Here is a 19527-nt window from a genome sequence, read left to right as displayed (position 1 = left end):
AGTAACCCCTACTGTACATACATGTAAACACTGGATCAAAGGACGTTGGGGGTGGGGTGGTGGTGGTGGTGGGGGGGAGGGGGGGGTAGGGGAGGCGTCTGCAGGGGAGAGGTCGCTGGGGGGTGAGAGGTCAGAGGCAGGCGGGACTCGGAGGCTCTGATGGAGGAGTGGGGGAGGGAGGAGGCTGGCCGGCTGGGTAGGAGGAGGGTGGAGCTGAGGACCCCAGTGCCATGTATACGTCCTTGGGGGTTGAGCTGGTGCCACTAAGGCCACACCGCCCCTCTTGTGCTTTGTGACTGATGGCAAAGCAAACAACAGTGCAGCTCGTTATGTGATTAAGTGAGCATAACATATACATCAAGCAGCTGCTTAAGTGATCTGTAGGCTCGCCGTGGCCACTAATGTACGGCGAGGCACCGTGGCTGAAACGCGGCAACGCTGAGAACCTCAGGAACGGTGTTCACGTGTATTTATGACGGCTTAAGCACATGGATCATTTCACTAAGCTGTCTGAAATGTGAGGAATCCATTTGCCAAATGGTGGTTCCCCCATACGAGGTGAAGCGGGGAGGGGTTCCCACGGCTGCTGTTTCTCTCGATAAGCAATCGAAAAGAACGGGGGCACACCGACGCGCAGGTGCGCTCAAGAACGCACGCGCGCGCGCACACACAGGCATGCACAGACGCACGCACACCGAGGAGTCCCATCCACAGTGTAAACCGCCAGACCACACAAAGTGTGTTTACCACTCGCACTCCTCTCCGTGCTCGGCCGTGTTTATTAATTGCGCTGCAGCTCTGGCGGCCAGGCGTCGGGGTGTGCGTCCAGGCAGCCGAAGGGGGGAGACGGAGGAAAGGGGAGAGGGCTTACTCTCCTCCTACGCTAACTGAGTGATTCCATGCAGGGCTCAGGCACACGGCCCTGCTAGTCCGTCTGACTGGGCTATTATCGGAGAGGCTGTCAGACGTGGGCCCAGAGCGGCTGGTGTGGAATGCGGCCCGCGACCGCGGAGCAGCCGCGGGCCCTCTGCTCTCCTCCAGCCACCTAGCGCCAATCCGTCAACGGTACCCCAGGGGCCTTTCTTCAAAAACAATCACTCTCTAAGTAGTCGAGAGGTGCCCGGGCTAATTATAAACAAACTATTGATGTTCCAGGGGTTGTGCTCGACCCAGTGGATGTTTGGGATTGCGGGCGCGCGTGTTTGTGTGCGTCGACGTGGGGTTTGTGTGCTCATGCACGTGTGTGTGTGTGTTTGTCTCTTAGGGTCACAGGAGGGTTCTGCTTGACGGAACATTTAATTGGCCAGTTAGCAGACCTCACCCAACGTGGGAAGTCATCAAGATGGCCCCAGGCAGGGGCAAGTGGTCTGGGTATTCCTTTGGTGAAGGCCAAGAGAAATCCTAGGGTTTAATATGACAAAATTCCATTTACAACAATCAATGATTTCAAAGGACAAATGTGTAGATAGCGACTGCAACAATCTCGTCATGCCACGATTTTTCCTTATTGTCTCTGACATGCGATGGATGTTCAATGCTTGAGCAGTCACTACTCGGCCTAGTCCACATTTTGAACTGGTGTATTTGTGGTCAGTGGTGAGATAAGGACGTCACAGCGCCAGCGGACCTCAGGGTGTGTGAGAGAGCCAGAGGACAGAGTGACAGACACAGTCCAGAGCCCAGATAGAGTTCCATCCTCCTCCGGTTAAAACAACAGCGTTTCTGCGGCGCTATCGCGCTCTGCGACGCAGTCTCATCCAAGAGAGCCGTATTTATTTTGGTATGAGCCGCGTTTCTCTTTCCTTTGAATAATGAAAAGGGGAGGGAGGAGGGGAAGAAAAAGAGGGAGGGAAAGGAGAAAAGCACTGGGCCCCAGCGCGGGATGTGTGGGAGAGAGCTGTGTGCAAGGTCCCAACCCAGGAGAGACAGGAGAGGGGGCGGAGAGTGTCCGGGCAGGGGGGCCGGGGGCCAGGGGGTGGGCTAGTGGGGGGCTGGAGCCAAGGGTGGAGTGATGGACAGTGGTCTCTCTGAGGACATGACTTCACTACATTGGGGAGACAGGAGGGGGGGGGGGGGGGGATTGGATAGGGTGGTGGGTGGAGTGTGCGTGTGAGCATTTGTGTGTGTGTGAGTGTGTGTGAGTGTGTGTGGGTGTGTGTGCGTGCGTGCATTGTGGGGGGGGTACTTCTCATAATGAAGTTGTGTCCTCAGCGCACAGTCTCTCAGAGACAGCCAGCAAGGGAGGATGGCGGGTGGGAGACCAAAGAAGAGCGAGGGGAGTATAGGGGAGGGATATGTCTCTTCAGAAGAGGTTGGTGTGTGTATTTGTGTGGGCGTGTGTCTGTGGGCGTGTGTGTGTGTGTGTGTGCAAGTGTACGTGTGTGGTAAGTTCAGACAACGAATTTGGAGTCAGGAAACATGATTGTTTTTCCACAAAGATCCTAGAACACTCCCACACCTCTCCCCGCAGACACACACCACAGAACACCTTCCAGTTGTCGTCCTGTGTGCTGGAGAGAAGGGTTAAATAAATGTTAGTGATGTGATAACCGGCCTGTTTATTGAGGGGCCTCCGGCCATACAGCGACCAGGGCTGCTGGGGTTTCCTCTCAGTGATGTCACCGCCCCTCCGACCCCACCTCCCCTCCACCTACACCCCCCCCCCCCCCCCCCCGCGTCCTTCTTGCCCCCATCTAAGCAACTGCTACCTCCCTAGGACTCTGCCTGCCATGCTCTTTGTGAGACAAGTCTCCACACATTTCTGTGGACCTTTTTCTAAAGCCACAAAGCTGGTGAGTGGACTTAGACTGTAGCTTGACTGTACATTTTTCTTTGGCTGTGTAATCCCACAGATCTGAAACACAGATACAGCTGAGGTTGGACAATGGACATCTGATATGGCTTCTGAAAGACTTTGTCACCTCCTCCTGCATTCTGTGATTTAGGTCAAAATGCAGCCTTTCCCAGTGAAACGGTCCTGCCCTAGTCAGCGAACACTTAGTCTAAGTCTTCACTTTCCCCTCCTTTTCCTGTTTCCCTGAGTGTGAAAAACACAGGGTGAGGCTGGAGGTTAGTTTCAGTTCAGAGTTGAAAAGGGCATGGTTTGAAAACACTGGCAGGTATTCAGCAAATATCATGCATTTATGATAGCAGTCAAGTTGACTTGTTGCTCTTGAACGCTGCCTGTGGATCTAGTGTAATTATGAGTGCAGAGTAGAAAGAGAGGGAGAGATGAAGTGTGTGTCTGCTGTCAAGGTCAGTTTGTCAGGTGCTGTATAGAGAGTGTGTTTTGTGCAACTCACTTGGCAATGGTTCAGCAACGATGTTGCAAATGTTGTAACTCGGGCTTGGCTGAACTCAGGCGCTTTCACCGTGTACAAGAGAGTCAGTCCTAGCTGTTTAGCATTAATACTGCAGGAATTCGCTGGAATTTTCTTTTCCTAAACGACGACGGAAAAGCTTTGACAGTGGGAGCATTAATCACAGTGCAACGCATGAGCGTAATAATAAACGTCTCGGTAGGAGATGGATGTTGGATGGGCATGACTCACTGCACGTACTTGCTAGTCACAGCACAGGCTGTGCCCACCTAGGGCACCACTCTGCCAAATTCCCACATTATTTGCCCAGAAACAGGAAGAAATGACAGACATAATTTCCCTCTGATCCAGTGATGTTGATCTTTACATTAATGCGACCCCTGATGCAATCTGCTCTTGGTACAAAATAATTGAATGTGCTGAAATTGGGAACTATTTTGAGGTATTTCCTCTCCGTCCAGCACCGAGCAAGATTGGCTTAATTAAAGAGGGAATAACAGGAAGTTTTAAAGTCACATCTATAATTAATTGGTTGCCTCAGCCAAGGGGTCTGCCTGGTCAGCCTGTGCAAGAATCACAAGAAGAAGGCCAAGTTGTTGTGGGAGGACAATGCAGTAGTCCCTGTACACAGCCAATCCTGGCCAAGACGGCCTCTACAGATGTGTGCTTAACACTTTCAGACAGAAACAACTTACAACAACACATTTTACATTGTATACATTATACACAATGCAATATTAAGATGAAAAGGACAGATTAAGAGAGAAGAATTAATTTATATTTGTTGCTAACGGACATCAAAAGCAAAGTGCAAAGTTTCCAGTGTCCATATCCTCTGTCTCTGTGGCCTGCCTTACGTCAGACCTGACTTATCCTGGTTGCCAGTTTTGTTATCAGTAGCCCTAATATGAGGTCCCAGAGGAGGACGCTGAGGCAGTCTGCAGGCCTGACCCTGGGCAGCGGCTCCTCTCCTCTGACAGAGAGCTGCACCACATCCTCCATGTTACCCCCGCTATACGGCTCCACAGCTATCTGCAGCTGTAAATGAAAATTTATTGGGTTTCGAGCCTTCAACGAGCCAAATGATGTTTACACAGGCATACCTCGCTCTGAGAGAGTGTGGGCCCAAGCTTGGGCCCCGCACTGCATTCTGGGGCAGGAGGGAGTGGCCAGCAACCCTCCAGACTTCATAGCTTGTACTTGACCCAAGTGACTAAGGCTATGACTCCATTCAGAGACATTCAGAGACTGGAGCCATGGAGCCCAAGATACCAATCCTGGAGTACATGCTGCCCACCATATCTTTATTTGAAGTGGGCAGGCAAACAGGCAGGTAGACAGACAGACAGACAGACAGACAGACAGACAGACAGACAGACAGACAGACAAACAGACAGGTAGGCAGGCACATTCAAACGCTCCAAGACAAACAGATGTCCGCTCTAGCACTCACACAAACACAGAGCACTTCTATGTGGTGTGAAAAACATGAGGACATTGGAATGGGGGTCCATCCTTCTCCGCCTGGCATTGTTCTCAGTCTCCCACCAGTGTTTGTGGAACCTTCCCAGATAAGATGTGTATTTGCATACAGTATAAGTGAAAGCGTAGGCCATGATGACGGCCAATGAAGACGGAGAATAGTAGTCAATGGTTCAGTTGGTTCAAACCATAGCAGGCAAGACAGTGTTTTGTCAACCGTCTACAAACAGCTCGATTGATCTCATATGGCTCGTAGACATGACTTCAAGACAATGATTGACAGCTGATCCTACATCATCAGCTTACAATTGGCCTCCCCCGCTAAAAGAATGATTAGCATGTTGTTTGTTGACCCATCCTTAATTGATTAAAAGGGGCCTGCTGTGAATTCACATTGTTTTGTTTTTAAAAGGCCAGAGCTCTGACAGAAATACTCCGGGAAGTATTGCATTTGGCGGCAAGTTGGATTTCCCATACACAAAGGGAGCTGAACTTAATTTGAAACTCCTTGGACGCAGGCAGGCCGTTGAGCTAGTAGGAGAGGAGAGATAGCAATGACCTGGCGGTGAACTCGCAAGAATCTTGGATTATGCCTGGGATAGAAGGGAGTTGAAAATACTTAAATGAGTTACATGATTTAGTGGATGGGTTTCAAAGTAGAGACAGCGCTTAGTTCGCTGTAGTGAAATGTTCATTTGAAAGAATAGCTGTAAGACGTTTCTGATCTGAGAATAAGTTAAATTGGCAGTCAAATAGTTTGCGGCTTTGAGGAATTCTTAAAGGATGGCAGCTCTCTATGAACACTTTATAAACCATCATGGATTTCCATGTTATAAGGGTGGCATTGACTGTTTACTTACATTTGAACGTGTGCACCAGAGCATTTCCTTTGAAATGCAGTGAGTGAGGATTTGTCATGTGAAATGCAATGTCATAAAATGATCCATCATGAGTCATTCTTCAAACAAGTACGTACTACAACATGCAAATAAACTCTGATGTTCTTTAGAATTTGTTTAGTGGGAATGATGACTTATTGCTAAGTATTACTTTTCACAAATAATTTACTTCTGTCACGCAAAGTAGCCCACATTTGAAACAGAAGTCACAATGGGAATTCTACAATGACTTGTGTTGGTCAACTGTGTAATGCAAATCTAACTGTAATGGAATCTGTTGTTCCAACGTACTCCACCTTTGAGGACCAAAAGATAAACAATGGCAGAACGTGACCAATCTCTCTTGAAGTAAAAGGTTAAACTTAAGATCTTTTTGTTCTCAATCAAGCTTGGAATTAGCTTTGTTAGCATTAAACATAAACAAGAAACTTTGTCAGCTGCATTCACCTAAACAGAGAGTAACAGCATCAGTGAGAAAACATGCTTTTTGTTCATAACATATTTGGCAAGAGATTGTTTGATTCAAGATGAAGCTATGAATCCGCTTTCAGTTATTTAACTAAAGTTTAGTCAGGTTGATTTTAGGACTCATGAACTCTTTGAAGGCTGAAGGTAAACTCTTGGCAGTCACTACCGCCTGTCATTCCCAGGTCATGGGGGTGCAACTTGTCAGTAGTGACTGATACTCACTTTTCCTCTCTCTGAGCGAAAGGATTTGTTCTTTTGCCCTTGCTCCATCCTCAGCCCCCAAGCACACCCCCTCCCATGAAGTCTCATTCCCTACAACTTCCTGGCATTCCTCACAGCATGAAAACACACACACGCGCAAAGGTCATTGCCATGTGTTATTTTCCTTCTTACAGTATTCCTGTTTTAATCTCCAGTCTGTAATGGTCAACAAGCAACAAAAGCTTTCAAAAAACAAACAATGGAGTTTAAAAGTTTGGTATTAGTCAAATAACTGCAGAATTTGACAAATTTTCAAGACAAGTCATTGACAAGTCATTGACAAGTGGACACTAAGGACTTAAATTTGGTAATAACTTCCTGTGACTAAGGCAATTGGAGTATGTGTGGTGAGTGGGAGGACCCTATTTTCCAGGCAGTTTAGCCGTTAAGGTTACAGAGAGTAAAACTATTACTAATATAACTATTGCTGGCTGGAGGGCAGTCTTTTTTTATCAAGATTCCTGGAAAAGGGTGGAGACTAAACAGCAAAGGACTGTGTTTTGAAGAGGTATATACCAGTTATTCCAACAGGTATTCAATATACACTAAGAGCCTCAGCAGCCATAATGACTGTGTTTTGATTTTTTTCCCTACTTTCAAACTGTGCCCTCTGCCAGTTGAGGAAACTCCAAAAGGGCTGAGTCAGAGATCCCATCTCTTCCGGAGGCAGGGCCAGGCCAGCACAGCTCCCCTTTGAACGCCAACATGTGTACCAAGGCAATGTCTTCTAGGGGAGCCGTTGAGATAAGTCTGGGCTGAGGCTGGCCTGAGGCTGGGCTGAGGGTGGAGTGAGGCTGGGCTGAGGCTGGGCTGAGGCTGGGCTGAGGGTGGAGTGAGGCTGGGCTGAGGCTGGGCTGAGGCTGGGCTTAGGCTGGGCTGAGGCTGGGCTGAGGGTGGAGTGAGGCTGGGCTGAGGCTGGGCTGAGGCTGGGCTGAGGCTGGGCTGAGGGTGGAGTGAGGCTGGGCAGAGGCTGGGCTGAGGCTGGGCTGTCCTACCGTCCTGTACAAGGGTGAAGCAGCCACAGCGCCAGGCTGGTTCTCATGTAGTGACTAGTGTTTCCCCAGTCGGCCATTCCCGCTGCTGGGCTTTGTTTACCTTGGCCTCGCCTGGGACTTTCAACTCAGCACTGCCCTCGCGAGTGACACTGACTCTCTCACTCACTGTCTAAATGAAGCTGCCTAGGCGTCGCTCTTGGCCCTATCACTCTCCTCTTTCTGTCTCTCTCTCTGATCTCTCTCCTCTTTCTGTCTCTCTCTCTGATCTCTCTCTCTCTCTCTCTTTCTGTCTCTCTCTCTGATCTCTCTCTCTCTCTGTCTCTCTCTCTGTCTCTCTCTCTGTCTCTCTCTCTGTCTCTCTCTCTGTCTCTCATTCTGTCTTTCTCTCTCTCACATTCCCACACTGTTTCTCTGTTTCTCTCAGCTCTCTTTCTTTCGTTCCCTCTCTCTCGGACCTGCCCTCTCCCTCTTTGTTGCTCCCTTTTTCTTTCTTTCGCTTTTTTATCTATCCCTCCCTCTCTTTCACTGTTCAGCTCTGTTTCAGAATGGCCATTTTTACAAATGATGATACTTATTCACATTCAATTTTGCAGTAACGGGAGGCCTACATCATACCTATGACACAACTCACAAAGCAGCTGTGAGACCATGATCAGAACAACACAGCCACTAGATCTCTTACCAATACAGAATGCAGTGTGATGCTGGTGACCCCAAACTTAGGCTCATGAATCCAGAATAACGAGAGGGAGGATCTCTGTGAAGTTCTGTTTGTATTTCCTTCCCTCGAGCACCATGGAGACCAGCAGGACACCGGCATACTCGGCCCGCTTAATAAATTCACAAGCCTATAAATATTTGTTCATCTTACAGTTTTCACACTACCTTCAATTTACATAATACAAAGTACAGTTTGTAATTTGTCTTGGTCGAAGAACAGGATCCTATTCACTGTCGGTGTGGTGGTCTGCACACATAGGTGATGTTTTACATAAAAAACAAAGGCTGAACATGCCACACAAACCATATGGTAATCTTCCAAAGATTACAAAACATCAGACTTCTGTTACAGTTTTGCAAATAAGTTGCTGAAGTGATGCTGTTTTAAGATGTTAAAAACTACAGTTCCCTTTACATGCTCATCCCAAAATGGTGCTTCTGGTTGAAGTGCAGTCTTGCATATTCCCCAACACTCAGTAAACTCAACTACATCAATATGTCAAAGAGCAAGCAGATAACCGAAAGCTCAGACATAAATCTCTCTGTCTCTAAAATCTTTTTTTTCTGCTTGCGGCATTACTCATGGGTCATATTCACTTAAATACACTAAACATTGTGACAGGTTACTTAGGAATTGTGCACACGGGTAGGTATGGTTCAAAAGGACACTGGAAACATTGCTGAAATCCCTGTCTGCTTGTTATACAGAGTCAACATGGCCTCTCAGGAGGGATAAATGCTTTGTTGGACTGGTCTTTTTGTGTTAAAGGAGCATTTCCTTCTAAATGTAAAAGCTGTGACATTTTTTTCACACCAACCCTATCCTCAGTGAATATTTTAAATTTTTGAGTAACTCAAACATGTATGTTCTGTCAACTGAACCATTCATTTCATCTGCCCTACCTGAGATTATAACTCTGACCATGTCTATATAATCAGAATATCAACACAAGGTGAAATATACCAAAGTGAAGTCTGTATTATCAGAGCAATTTATTTGATAGATTTAAATAAGATCATTTAAAACAGAATGAAAACATCGAAAAATACAAATACCCCCAAACATAATAGGAAAACAATTCTAGCAATAAACATGATACTTCAAAAATAAATAAGTCCAGAAAAAAAAACTAAAGGCGCTGTTTCAAATGAAGAATCTTGTGAAAAGCCTTGTATGCCAGTTTCACAATGACCTAGTAACTCATCAGATTCCCCTGGAGTGAACATTCCCCAGAGTGCACTGGAATTTGTCTGGCCCTAAAATGGATCCATCTAGGCGCCATTCACACCCATATCGGAGAAGAAGGAAGCAGAGGGTACGTGTCCAATGGTTGCCCGGTCACAGTTTTACCAGAGGTTACAACGTTTCGTAGACCGTCAAAGCAGTGTACACTTTAGGAGGGCTGGAAACTAATCGAAAAGTATTCACTTTTTGTGAGTTTTATCATGAATTGGAACCTGTTTTTGATGGGGAGTGATTAGAGATGTTTTTATATATTACAGTTAATGGTGAGGACTTCAAATCCTGTGTATGTTTAATCTCTGTACCTAACCTTTTGTCAAAATGCATGAACCAAAAATGAAATGTACATGGGAAAAAATCGAATGTCAAAATGTACCTGTGTACTTTAGCATTTAGATTTTCTTTTGTTATATTCCATCATCTAATGCCTGTTTGCATTACCATAATAGTAAGTTAGGTAGTCTCAGTTGCAACCGGAATATATTTAAGAATTATTTTGCGGTTTTGTATTGTAACAAAAATAAACTTCAACACAGTTACTATGGTGGCCATTTTGTTCAAACAGTATATGTTGCTGATACATTTTGCCTTCTCACTTTCACATCCCTATAACATCAACATCCATAAATTTCATAGTACCATAAAGTTGACAGTGTCTTCATTACAAAATGTAAAATCTGTAGGAGTAGAAATTTGCAAATTCAGTAAATAATCAAACAACAATTGAATGGCGTAGGATGCCATGCTTATTGATACCCTGTTTAAAACCATATTGTTTCAGTCAGACTGTAAGAGCTCTCAGTGAAAAATGTGTGCAGATTCAAAATTACTATTCACTCCAGAAGAAAAGCTCTTAATTAGAAAAGAAGACATGAAGAAATGTTGTTTTACTTCTAATCTATATCCATATTTTTATTAACAATCATAGTCATCTTTTCAACAATGGAAGATTAATAAATACTTTCTCTTGATTCATGAAGGTTGTCTTGGTACTTGTCTAGCTTGATTCCAGTTGCAAAAAGGAAAAATAATCAAAATGTCCTTCAAGGATAGACAGCGCTTAATAAAACACTGGTTGACATCCAATTAGCTTTTTCTTCAGAGAGGGAATCCACAACATTATGTACACATTTCTTCATTCATGAAAAAACATTTGATCCTCCTCCAATGCCGAAACAGATAGAGAGCTGTACAGTGTACAGCCGGTCTTGAAAGCATCCACTGAAGACCAACAAGGACCAACTGGTCTTGTCTTAAATGTTTCACTTTGTCTTAAGGCACTTCAACCCCCCACCCCCACCCTCCACACACACATCTCCCTGGAAATCCATCCCAAATATTCCAAGGCTGTTTCAAACTTGCAGGTTGGCAAAAGCCTGTGTCTCTCTGTCCAACTCTCCCCACAAATGGCCGCTGAGTCCTTCTCCCTCCCCTCTGCAGGATGTCCGGAGAGAGAGAGAGAGAGATAGAGAGAGGCTGGTGTGATGGGTCTTGTCCCTCAGCTCCAGAGACTCAGGCCAAGGCCGCAGAGCACCAGGTCTCCCCTCGCACGGAGCTAGCCACGTCTGGAGGCTGGGTCAGGCCTACGCTGGTGTACAGGCTGTCCTGGCCGGGGTACCTCACTGCTGATCCCCCAGAGACTGAGCCCTCTCCTGAGCCTGACAGGACGGAGGAGTTGACCTGCAACATGGAAGATTGATTAGAGGCTTACTGTACACCACTGATAATACCTCTGCCCAGACAGGCATGGAATATTATATACGTTTATCACTGTCATGTTTACATATCAAGAATTTTGGTTATTATTCAGTTTTTATCAATCAAGAAGTAAATTCAAACCATATAGTATTGAAAGGATGCACAGTGGCTTACTGAACTTCAACAGAAAGGGAATTCCTTTTTTTTTTTACAAAACTGTATCTAATGTCAGTGAGTCAAATTTCGATATTATGTGAAATTTTCCATAAGAATTGTGTACAATCTAAGAATTCCTTATCATAAATGATTGGCCTACAATGATACAAAGGACATTTGACAACTTTGTCACATTGAATTATAAATTAAATTTTTAATTGTGTGTGTTGTATCTGACTTTCTGGAAATTCCCAAATGATTCAAATAAAAGTAGGCTAATTAAATTGAGTTCATCCTCTTACCCCTGTTACAGACACCTGCGTGGATGGAGAGCTGTTCTTTGAGCAATCTTCAGAATTAGAAGAAGACGTAGACGTCGGAGTCATGGGAATTGAATTATTATTTCCTGTTGTGAAATACAAATACAATGGTAAGAACCAATATATACCGTGCAATAAAATTCGGCAAGTACAATCCAGCATATTCCTTGAGACTTGAAACTGTAATCATTTACCAGAAGATCCTTTGGATTTGTTCAAAGTTTTTGGTTTTCTTTTCCTTGTCTGAATTCCCTCTTTTTTCATGGCGAGAGGCCGAGGAACCTGAAAAATGTATCGAACAAATGATTAGATTGTTTTTCATTTGATTAAATTAAATGAATACCAAGCTTTCCAAACACTAGATTTAGCTAGTTTAACTAGATCAAAACGATCAATTGGATATTCCACCGCAAATGTGCAACTAAAAATCTATTCGAAGGTTCTTAAACAACAACAAACATTTTTTTTTATCAAGGACGCGTATCAAAACGTGTGGTGACTTACGCCATGTAGTTTTGTGTAGAGTCCACATGCATTACACACCGGCTCCCCCTCCGCATTTCTGCGCCACAAGGTGGTTGTACTGGTCTGGCAATTAGCACAGGAGAGGCCGATACGTCTGGATGATGACTGGGAAAGGCAATACATAAGCAATGATAAATTCCACGGTAACATAATGGGGCGATGATTAATCAGTGACATGTGCTTAGGCCCTACGAGAGATGCCGCAGGTCTACGTGACTAATGAATTTTTTGGCTGTTACCCAAGCACATAGCCTAATAAATCATTTGGCCCGAGTGGATGCTTATACACTATGGTTATAGCTTGATTATCTACATTCATTTTCAAACAATAATCGTATGGTCGTATTATGTATGCCTTCCATTTAAAAAGTTATTTTAAGGTCGCAGAACAGAAGGCCTATATGGCATTATTGAGTTTTAGCTGAAGGTGCTCAAAATGAAAGACGCCCGGATGTCTGAAAATCGCCTCTCTTCACTGTAGCTCTATGGACATTTGTTGACCCCATAGCGATATAATGAAGAGGTTGACCGCGATATATTATGTGTGGCAGCCTAAGAAACCTTGCTAAGGAGCATTAAAATGGGCCCAGTTCTGAGAATTGTTGTTCAAACATTATAACGATTATTTAGGGTGTTGAGATCATTGGCGATAACCTTAAGCCATTGTTTTAAATTAATAGACAGGAAATTGAGTGTCAAAGTAGTCTCTTGAGAGTATATGCTTACCATCCGTTTCTGTGGCTTAATTAATGGCCGGCTGAGTCCATTCATTTTGCTGTACAGGCCACATGCGTTGCAGAGAAAGTGGCCCGTTCCATCGCGCCTCCAAAGCGGCGTAGAGATTGATCCACAGTTGACACATTCTCTGCTTTCTCCCATGTCATCGAGAATATCTGCATGGAGAAATTGGTACATTAAATAACTAATTTCGTGACGTATGACATGTCACATATAGGCCTGCCTCTGTCATTCATGTAATTATATAATTCTACATTAAATGAAATAAAGGCCAAACAAATAAATATCCGAAATTGTTATTATGATGTTGTTTCTATAATATTCTCTATGTGTTATTGTATTGCTTGCAATTACACATTAGCCTACTGCACTTAAATAAAGAAATACATTTGACAGCAGCAGTGTTTTGCCGCGGTTGCTCACCTCCGTTCGGCCCTCGAATAGTCAGAGGTGCACCCCTGCTTTGCAAAGTGTGCAGCATGGTGTTATCAAAGTGGCCTCCGGGCCATGGCGTGGACAACTGGGAAATCTGCGGTCCGACATAAGAGTATGGGTTGGTGTAGGATCCACTGAGAGGTCGCGGGAGGCCGTACTGATCTCTGCTGGCCACGTTCAGCGGGTTGCTGTAGCCGTTGTCCCTGGGTGCCCCGTTATTCATAGGCGGGCTTGGAGGATAGTGGAAACGGTTTGAGGTGTGGGGGCTCCCGGTGCTGTAGGAGGGGCTCTCCGGAGTAGACTGTGACCATACCGAGTGGTTGGTAACGGCATGGCTAGGCTGAGACGACCCGCTAGGCTGCAGATAAGGGAGGCTAGGGATCATGGGGCCCACCCGGGAGCTGGGTACATACACTGGAGAGTTGGGGTTGGAGTGCATATAACTACCAGAGGGGGAATCATATCCAGTCTGGCTCTGGGCGGCCGCGATGGCGAGTGTTTGATACATGTCGCTGGGGTCGACGAGTAAACCCCCCTTGTTCGCTCCACTGGAGATGATGAGCTTATTACCCTGGTCTAAATCCGTGAACAGGGTTATGTCCTCCGAAGTGGGCAGGGTGTTGTTATGGTGTCCGAAGTGAACGTAGGAGTGTAAAGATCTGCCCTCTAAGCGTCGGTGTCCCAATGCGTCAAGCTCCGTTGGTGGTGGTGACCTCAGCTCATCCGAGGCGTGACTGTCCCGCCTGTCGCCGTGTAAGTAGCTTTGTTCAGCCGGTGACCCTGGGCTGCTGGACACTTCTCGCTTGACCATGGACCAGCTGTTTTCGCCCAGGTCCATCCAGGATCACTTTCCATACACCAAGGGACTGAAAATTATGAATGCGTAGTCTATGCTGCGAATAACAAAGAAAACGTCATTTAGTAAAGGTCAACTGCCCTGTGATTAACTCGCAGAAAACATGTCTTATTCGATCGTACAAGATAGCCATCATGGGATATTCAATAATAAATACCACTGTCATCTGGATATAATTTGACAAAAGTGTCCCAATTCAACAATTTGATCAAATATTTAAGAGGAAATTCAAATTCAATCATGATGGCTTACCCCCGTGTGAAACAAATTTAAATTGAAACACATATTTGTAGTTGATTCTTATGTTTATTTTTCTCTTATGTTTTAAAAAGAGAACGATTTAAAGGTTTAGGCTGAATGTAGACTATCGGTGTCTGTATAAAGTAATACGAGGATGGCTGTTGACTTCAGACTGAAAATAGACCACAACCTTCCTGAATTAATCCACATGAAATGTTATCAAAGCGCGTTCTTAACTAGGGGAGCGGAATTCATCCGTGTCACAGCCCTGTCCTCCCTCTTGCGATAGCCTCATCATAATTACAAAAAAACCACACACCGTTACAGATAGGAAACAAAACGCAATATGTCTTCGAAGCAAAGAGATAACTGCTTGATAAGACTCATAACAGATAAGAGCAGAGTAAGAGTGACAAAACAATATTCGAAGTGATTTAGATTCCCCGGCACCAAGGACCACTGAACCCAGATGCGTCCCCTGATGTTTTACGAAAAAGACAGAAATGTTCACATTGGAAAAAAATCACAACGTACCGACTAGTTCTGTGCCATCGGTTGCTCCTAAGAAGTTTCCAATAGTGCGTCGTTGCTGGTCTCTGAAAAGATAGGAATGAAAGCGTTACTGCGCTCGTGAGGTATAAGAGAGGAGGCGCTTCTTGTGGCTGCAGTTACAAACTGTATGGGCGTTCTCTGATTGGATTACTGGGGAAGAGTGCTAGATGCAAGACTTCAATCAGGCTTGATCATGTCTAAAATCATTGTAAACAGTAAATGCAATCACGTTTCAAAGTAAAAGCTCATCGTTCACAGAAGTAGCCTACAGTCATAATTACAGAAGCAATGTTATGCTTACACGTGGTTTAATTTACAATTGATTTTGAATTTAAAATACGGACAACTGAATTGCCCGGGGACATTGTATCTGCACACAAACTTTGAGGGATATAGGCCTAGGACAAGAACAACCAAAAAAAAGAAGAAAATCCCCGTATCCCCAATTTTAACTGAAAGAGGCAGCAGACGGAAGGATGCAAATAGGTAAAAACCTATAGGGGAATCCTAAAATAGAAGGTGATTCTTGTTGAAATTCTTTTAAATTCGCTTTTTTTCAAAACACCGTGTTTGAATGATAGGCCTTCCAGTCTTATTAATTTTTTATCCTGACTATTTGCATCATTAACATTTAGAACGAAAACAACAAAATACATAATGATTTGCCTTTGCAATAGCCTACTTTATCATTAGGCTACGTATTTTGTTGTTTTCAAATGATCATCCAACGTTCAGACCGGAGGCTATATTTTTTCAGTCATGTTTTTTTGTAACCCATTTTTGGGGATGTGCGCAAAGCAGGCAGTCAACTAATTAGTTTATTTAAGTCAGACGCCCTTGTTTGGGATTAATGGTTTCAGCAACATCGAAGCACAAACTCTCAGCACGCATCTGCTGCTCTGAAAGGACTTTCTTTGAACTGCAATGATTCATTCAGATGCAATATACATTGGTCAGTGAAGTGATCAAAAGTAAAGAGGTGTCAATTGAGTCATTCATCAGTCTTCGGTCGTCTGTGCAGGAGTTAACTAATAGTCACTCGTTCATCAGACGGAGAAGCGGACTGTTGGTAATCTATTTGCCTCTATTTACATTTAGTCTGGATCGCACATTGGATGTGCGTTTCAAAAACACTGGGCTTCATTTTGTGGCATAAAAATAAATATGCCTCCATTGCATGTGAGAGACAGGATTCAACAGATTATCTGTTCATGGGCTGACTTTTCTTGTTAAAGTAGTTTCACACAAAGGACATTATTTTTCTACTTTTGATTTTACTATGAATAGTGTCCCAAATTCCTTAGACGATGTGCACAGTTTATCTGGTAGTGGTCATCGTTATTTACCCATCACTAATCACTGCATTCCTCTCACCTGTGGATTCTTGCGAAAGAATGTCCTTTGCTTTACGTTTAGACACATATTTTAAAATAATCCATAGTTCTAGGTTTAGGTTTTTGTGCACGCCTCCTCGTGCATGATGGTTCCGTTTATTTTCGTTGTTCTGATGCAATATTGGCTGCATTACACAAAACAGAACGTCAGAAAATGTGGACCTCATTTTGAGTAAGGGTAAACATGCGCTACTGTCTGCGTTGGATATCAGGGAGGCTGGCGGTTGTCAGGGAGGTGCGAGAATACAAAATCCTGGTTTTACTGTCTCTCATTCCCCGACTTGACGAATTAGGTGTTTTCACCCGACTGCCATGAAGTGTGTCTCTCTGACAGTAACTTGTGACGAATCACTTTGTGGAAAGTGGCAAGACGCCGTGCAGTCTCAGCCTCCCTATCTTCACATTACACAGGGCCAGCCAGCAACAGCAGAATCAACAACAATGTATCATATATTTAGCCTATGCGCTTTAATCCTAAAACGACGTACAGCCTACCACTTTACCACCTTCACCCCTGTAGTAAAACTGTGTATGGGGCAATATTTATGAAGCAATAGGCTCTGAGTGCATATTTCCGCATGAACTTAAGGTCCAAAATGTTTTTTGGGGGCAGAATGATAGCCTATAACAACAACGACAGTAGCCTTTTTTTTTATTATTGTTTTAATTATTCAAATCGTTTTTGTTAAATTAATATTATTACTCTTCGTATTGTCATTATTAAGATACCATTAATTGCTAATAAAAACCTGTGTTATGTATTGCATTGCAATATTGACAGTGTAGCCTATGGGATTTATTTTGAGATAACTTATTGATTTTAAGATGACCATCTCCCTCAGTCATCCGAATCGTTTGTTTCTTTCATTGCATAATAGCCAAACCTCTTCAGGTGACATTGCCTTATGTACCGACTTGATAATGATTATCACCAACACTCACACTTCGTTGTAGCTTTCTGTAACCTCCTGAGAGCCTGTTTGAGATTATTAAGCAGGACCAGAGCTGATACGTTAAAAGTAACCAGTTATTCAGATAGCCTAGGCCTATATAGTAGCCTGCGCGGTGTTCATAAAAAAAATCATAAAATAGCCTACCAAAAGCTATGAGATCATTATAGTTTCGTTTTAGATTCGAAGCATATTACGCATTCTGAAAATTATTTGGCTCATTTTCTCAAATATCAACTTTGAGTCCAACTGGCAAATATAGCAAGCCTGAGCGTGCCAATGCCTTCTTGGGAAAAGTAAACGTGAATGCTTAATCTAGGCCCCAAATGAAAGCAAGTGACAGTTAATGAAGCTTATATAGGCTATAATGAATATTACACTTTTTAAAAGGCCCAATCACCAAAAAGTCTGTAGCCGATAGTTTGTCAACGTTGATGTCAACAAAACTGCGAATTTAATTAGGCTAATATTAGGATTTAACGACAAAATAGTTTTTGATTCATGGGCGAAGAAACCACAATGTTGTAAAACACGTGTAGCTTATGTTGCAGCACAAATATGTATTTTATATCTTGGTTGAAAACAAAATAATTAATTGTTTACATATTTAACTAAACGTGTGCACGTTTGGGCTATAATTAGCCAGCACCTTTCACAGTAGACTAATGGTCTACGCTTATTTTTACTATTGATATGATCATTTATATAATGAAACCATAATAACAATAATAAGAAAAACAATAATCGTTATTATTTCATTATTACTATCCTTTTATTGTAAGAATCAAAGTTTTAGTCACTTCTTTTATTATTTGGCTATAATAAGGCTATCAGGCAATAGGCCCTACGTAAAAAAGCCAAAATATATTATCAGAAAGCCTAAATGTATTCTCAATATTTTACCCCTTCTCATAGGTTAATTAGGGCCTATGCTGTTTTCATTTAGAATGTCCCACGAAAGATCGTTTAGGACGTTAAGGTCTTTTCTTATCTGAAAACAATTCACAACTCCTGTGTTCAATAAGTTGAAACAGGCTAGGATTGTTGGAAATGGTTCACTCACAGGTATTCTCATCTATATCCTGTTAAAAGGAAATGTGCACATATGTATGGGATTCATATATTTAAATAGTGCTAAATAGCCTACAAGATTGGAATAAATTAGGTTAACATTTTCGTTTTTTCCACCAGAAAACATGATGTTTTGATTAGGCCTAAATTGTAGAAAATTCTTGTGACATTAACTCATGGTTTGTTCACACCTTTATAAACGGATATCGACGGGCAACATGTGTTATTCTGTAAAAATGTAAACACTAACTAAATTCAATGCTTTCTTTTTTGGGGTCCTCTGATGAAATCTGTGAATCTCTTTCGAAATCAAATGGCCCTGACCACAATGTCATCATGGTAAGTTAGTAGCCTATCGTTCATTGAGAACTATTCTTGAAGCACACTGTCATACCCCCGTGTTCAGTCTGTGATGATATTAATTGAAAACTAAAAATAGGAAAAGCATTGCAATTTAGCTTCCTTGTTTCCGAACATAACTACCCTTAAAAAGTGGAAATCGTCTTGTCATTATGTTTGGCCTCTGATTTTCAGATCGACATTTTCCGAAGTAAAATAAAACGTTGTGTAATTCCGGCATTTGATCAAATCTCTCCGATGGTTTTGTTGATCTAATAACTTAAGTGTTATAGAAGTTAATGATACGTTTTATGTGTATGTTATTTTGCCTTCCAACGGCGACACCATGGAGGGACGCCAGTACAAGCTTATGTGGTACGGTGGTGGAGCGTCACACTCATGGGTGGCTGTTTGAAATGGTAGATGATTAAACGGGGCGGGCAGGTGTAAAAGCAACCTTTGTCATTTGGACAGCATGAACCGTCCTTGCTTCCAGGGCTCGCCCACAACGGAACCCCTTCACCTGCCCGATTATGACTGTGTGGAAGTGTGGGAGAGGCTGAGAAAAAGTCTGAGAGCTGAGTTCTGCCTGGTTGGCTAACAACCTCGACTGAAAGACGACTCAGCCACACCCTGTCTGGGTCATGTGTTGATCCACTGTTAGTGACAAACGCATTCCTCTTAATATAAATGCTGCAAAAAATAGAATGGGAGTGTAAGCTTAGTTTCGTCTTTATGGTTCTGAGGGATTGGTGTCACTTAGCAAACTCATAAAAAGCATGCACATAAAACATAATGTGGTCCAGTACTGGGAAACATGTCCAACCCTTCGATTGAGCAAGAGAAGTCTCTGTCCTCATCACTG

The 19527-nt window shown here is 43.5% G+C and overlaps 1 protein-coding gene across 1 annotated transcript; it reads right to left on the bottom strand.

Moving 5' to 3' along the window:
• Positions 1-9109: 9109 nt before the first annotated feature.
• On the bottom strand, positions 9110-14985 carry gata6 (GATA binding protein 6). Its single transcript, XM_084708131.1, has 7 exons — positions 14891-14985; positions 13249-14153; positions 12814-12980; positions 12067-12192; positions 11757-11844; positions 11545-11648; positions 9110-11068 (listed from the first exon to the last, which is right to left on the bottom strand). The coding sequence occupies exons 2-7, from the start codon at positions 14096-14098 to the stop codon at positions 10901-10903; spliced, it is 1503 nt and encodes a 500-aa protein (XP_084564257.1). The 5' UTR covers positions 14099-14153; positions 14891-14985; the 3' UTR covers positions 9110-10900.
• Between the last annotated feature and the right edge of the window lie 4542 nt (positions 14986-19527).

This window comes from Hypomesus nipponensis, chromosome 10 (genome assembly GCF_054491055.1).
Source record: "Hypomesus nipponensis isolate SF chromosome 10, ASM5449105v1, whole genome shotgun sequence".
Taxonomy (NCBI): domain Eukaryota; kingdom Metazoa; phylum Chordata; class Actinopteri; order Osmeriformes; family Osmeridae; genus Hypomesus; species Hypomesus nipponensis.
The sequence above is the reverse complement of the archived record's forward strand: the minus strand, read 5'-3'. Positions and strand labels throughout refer to the sequence as shown.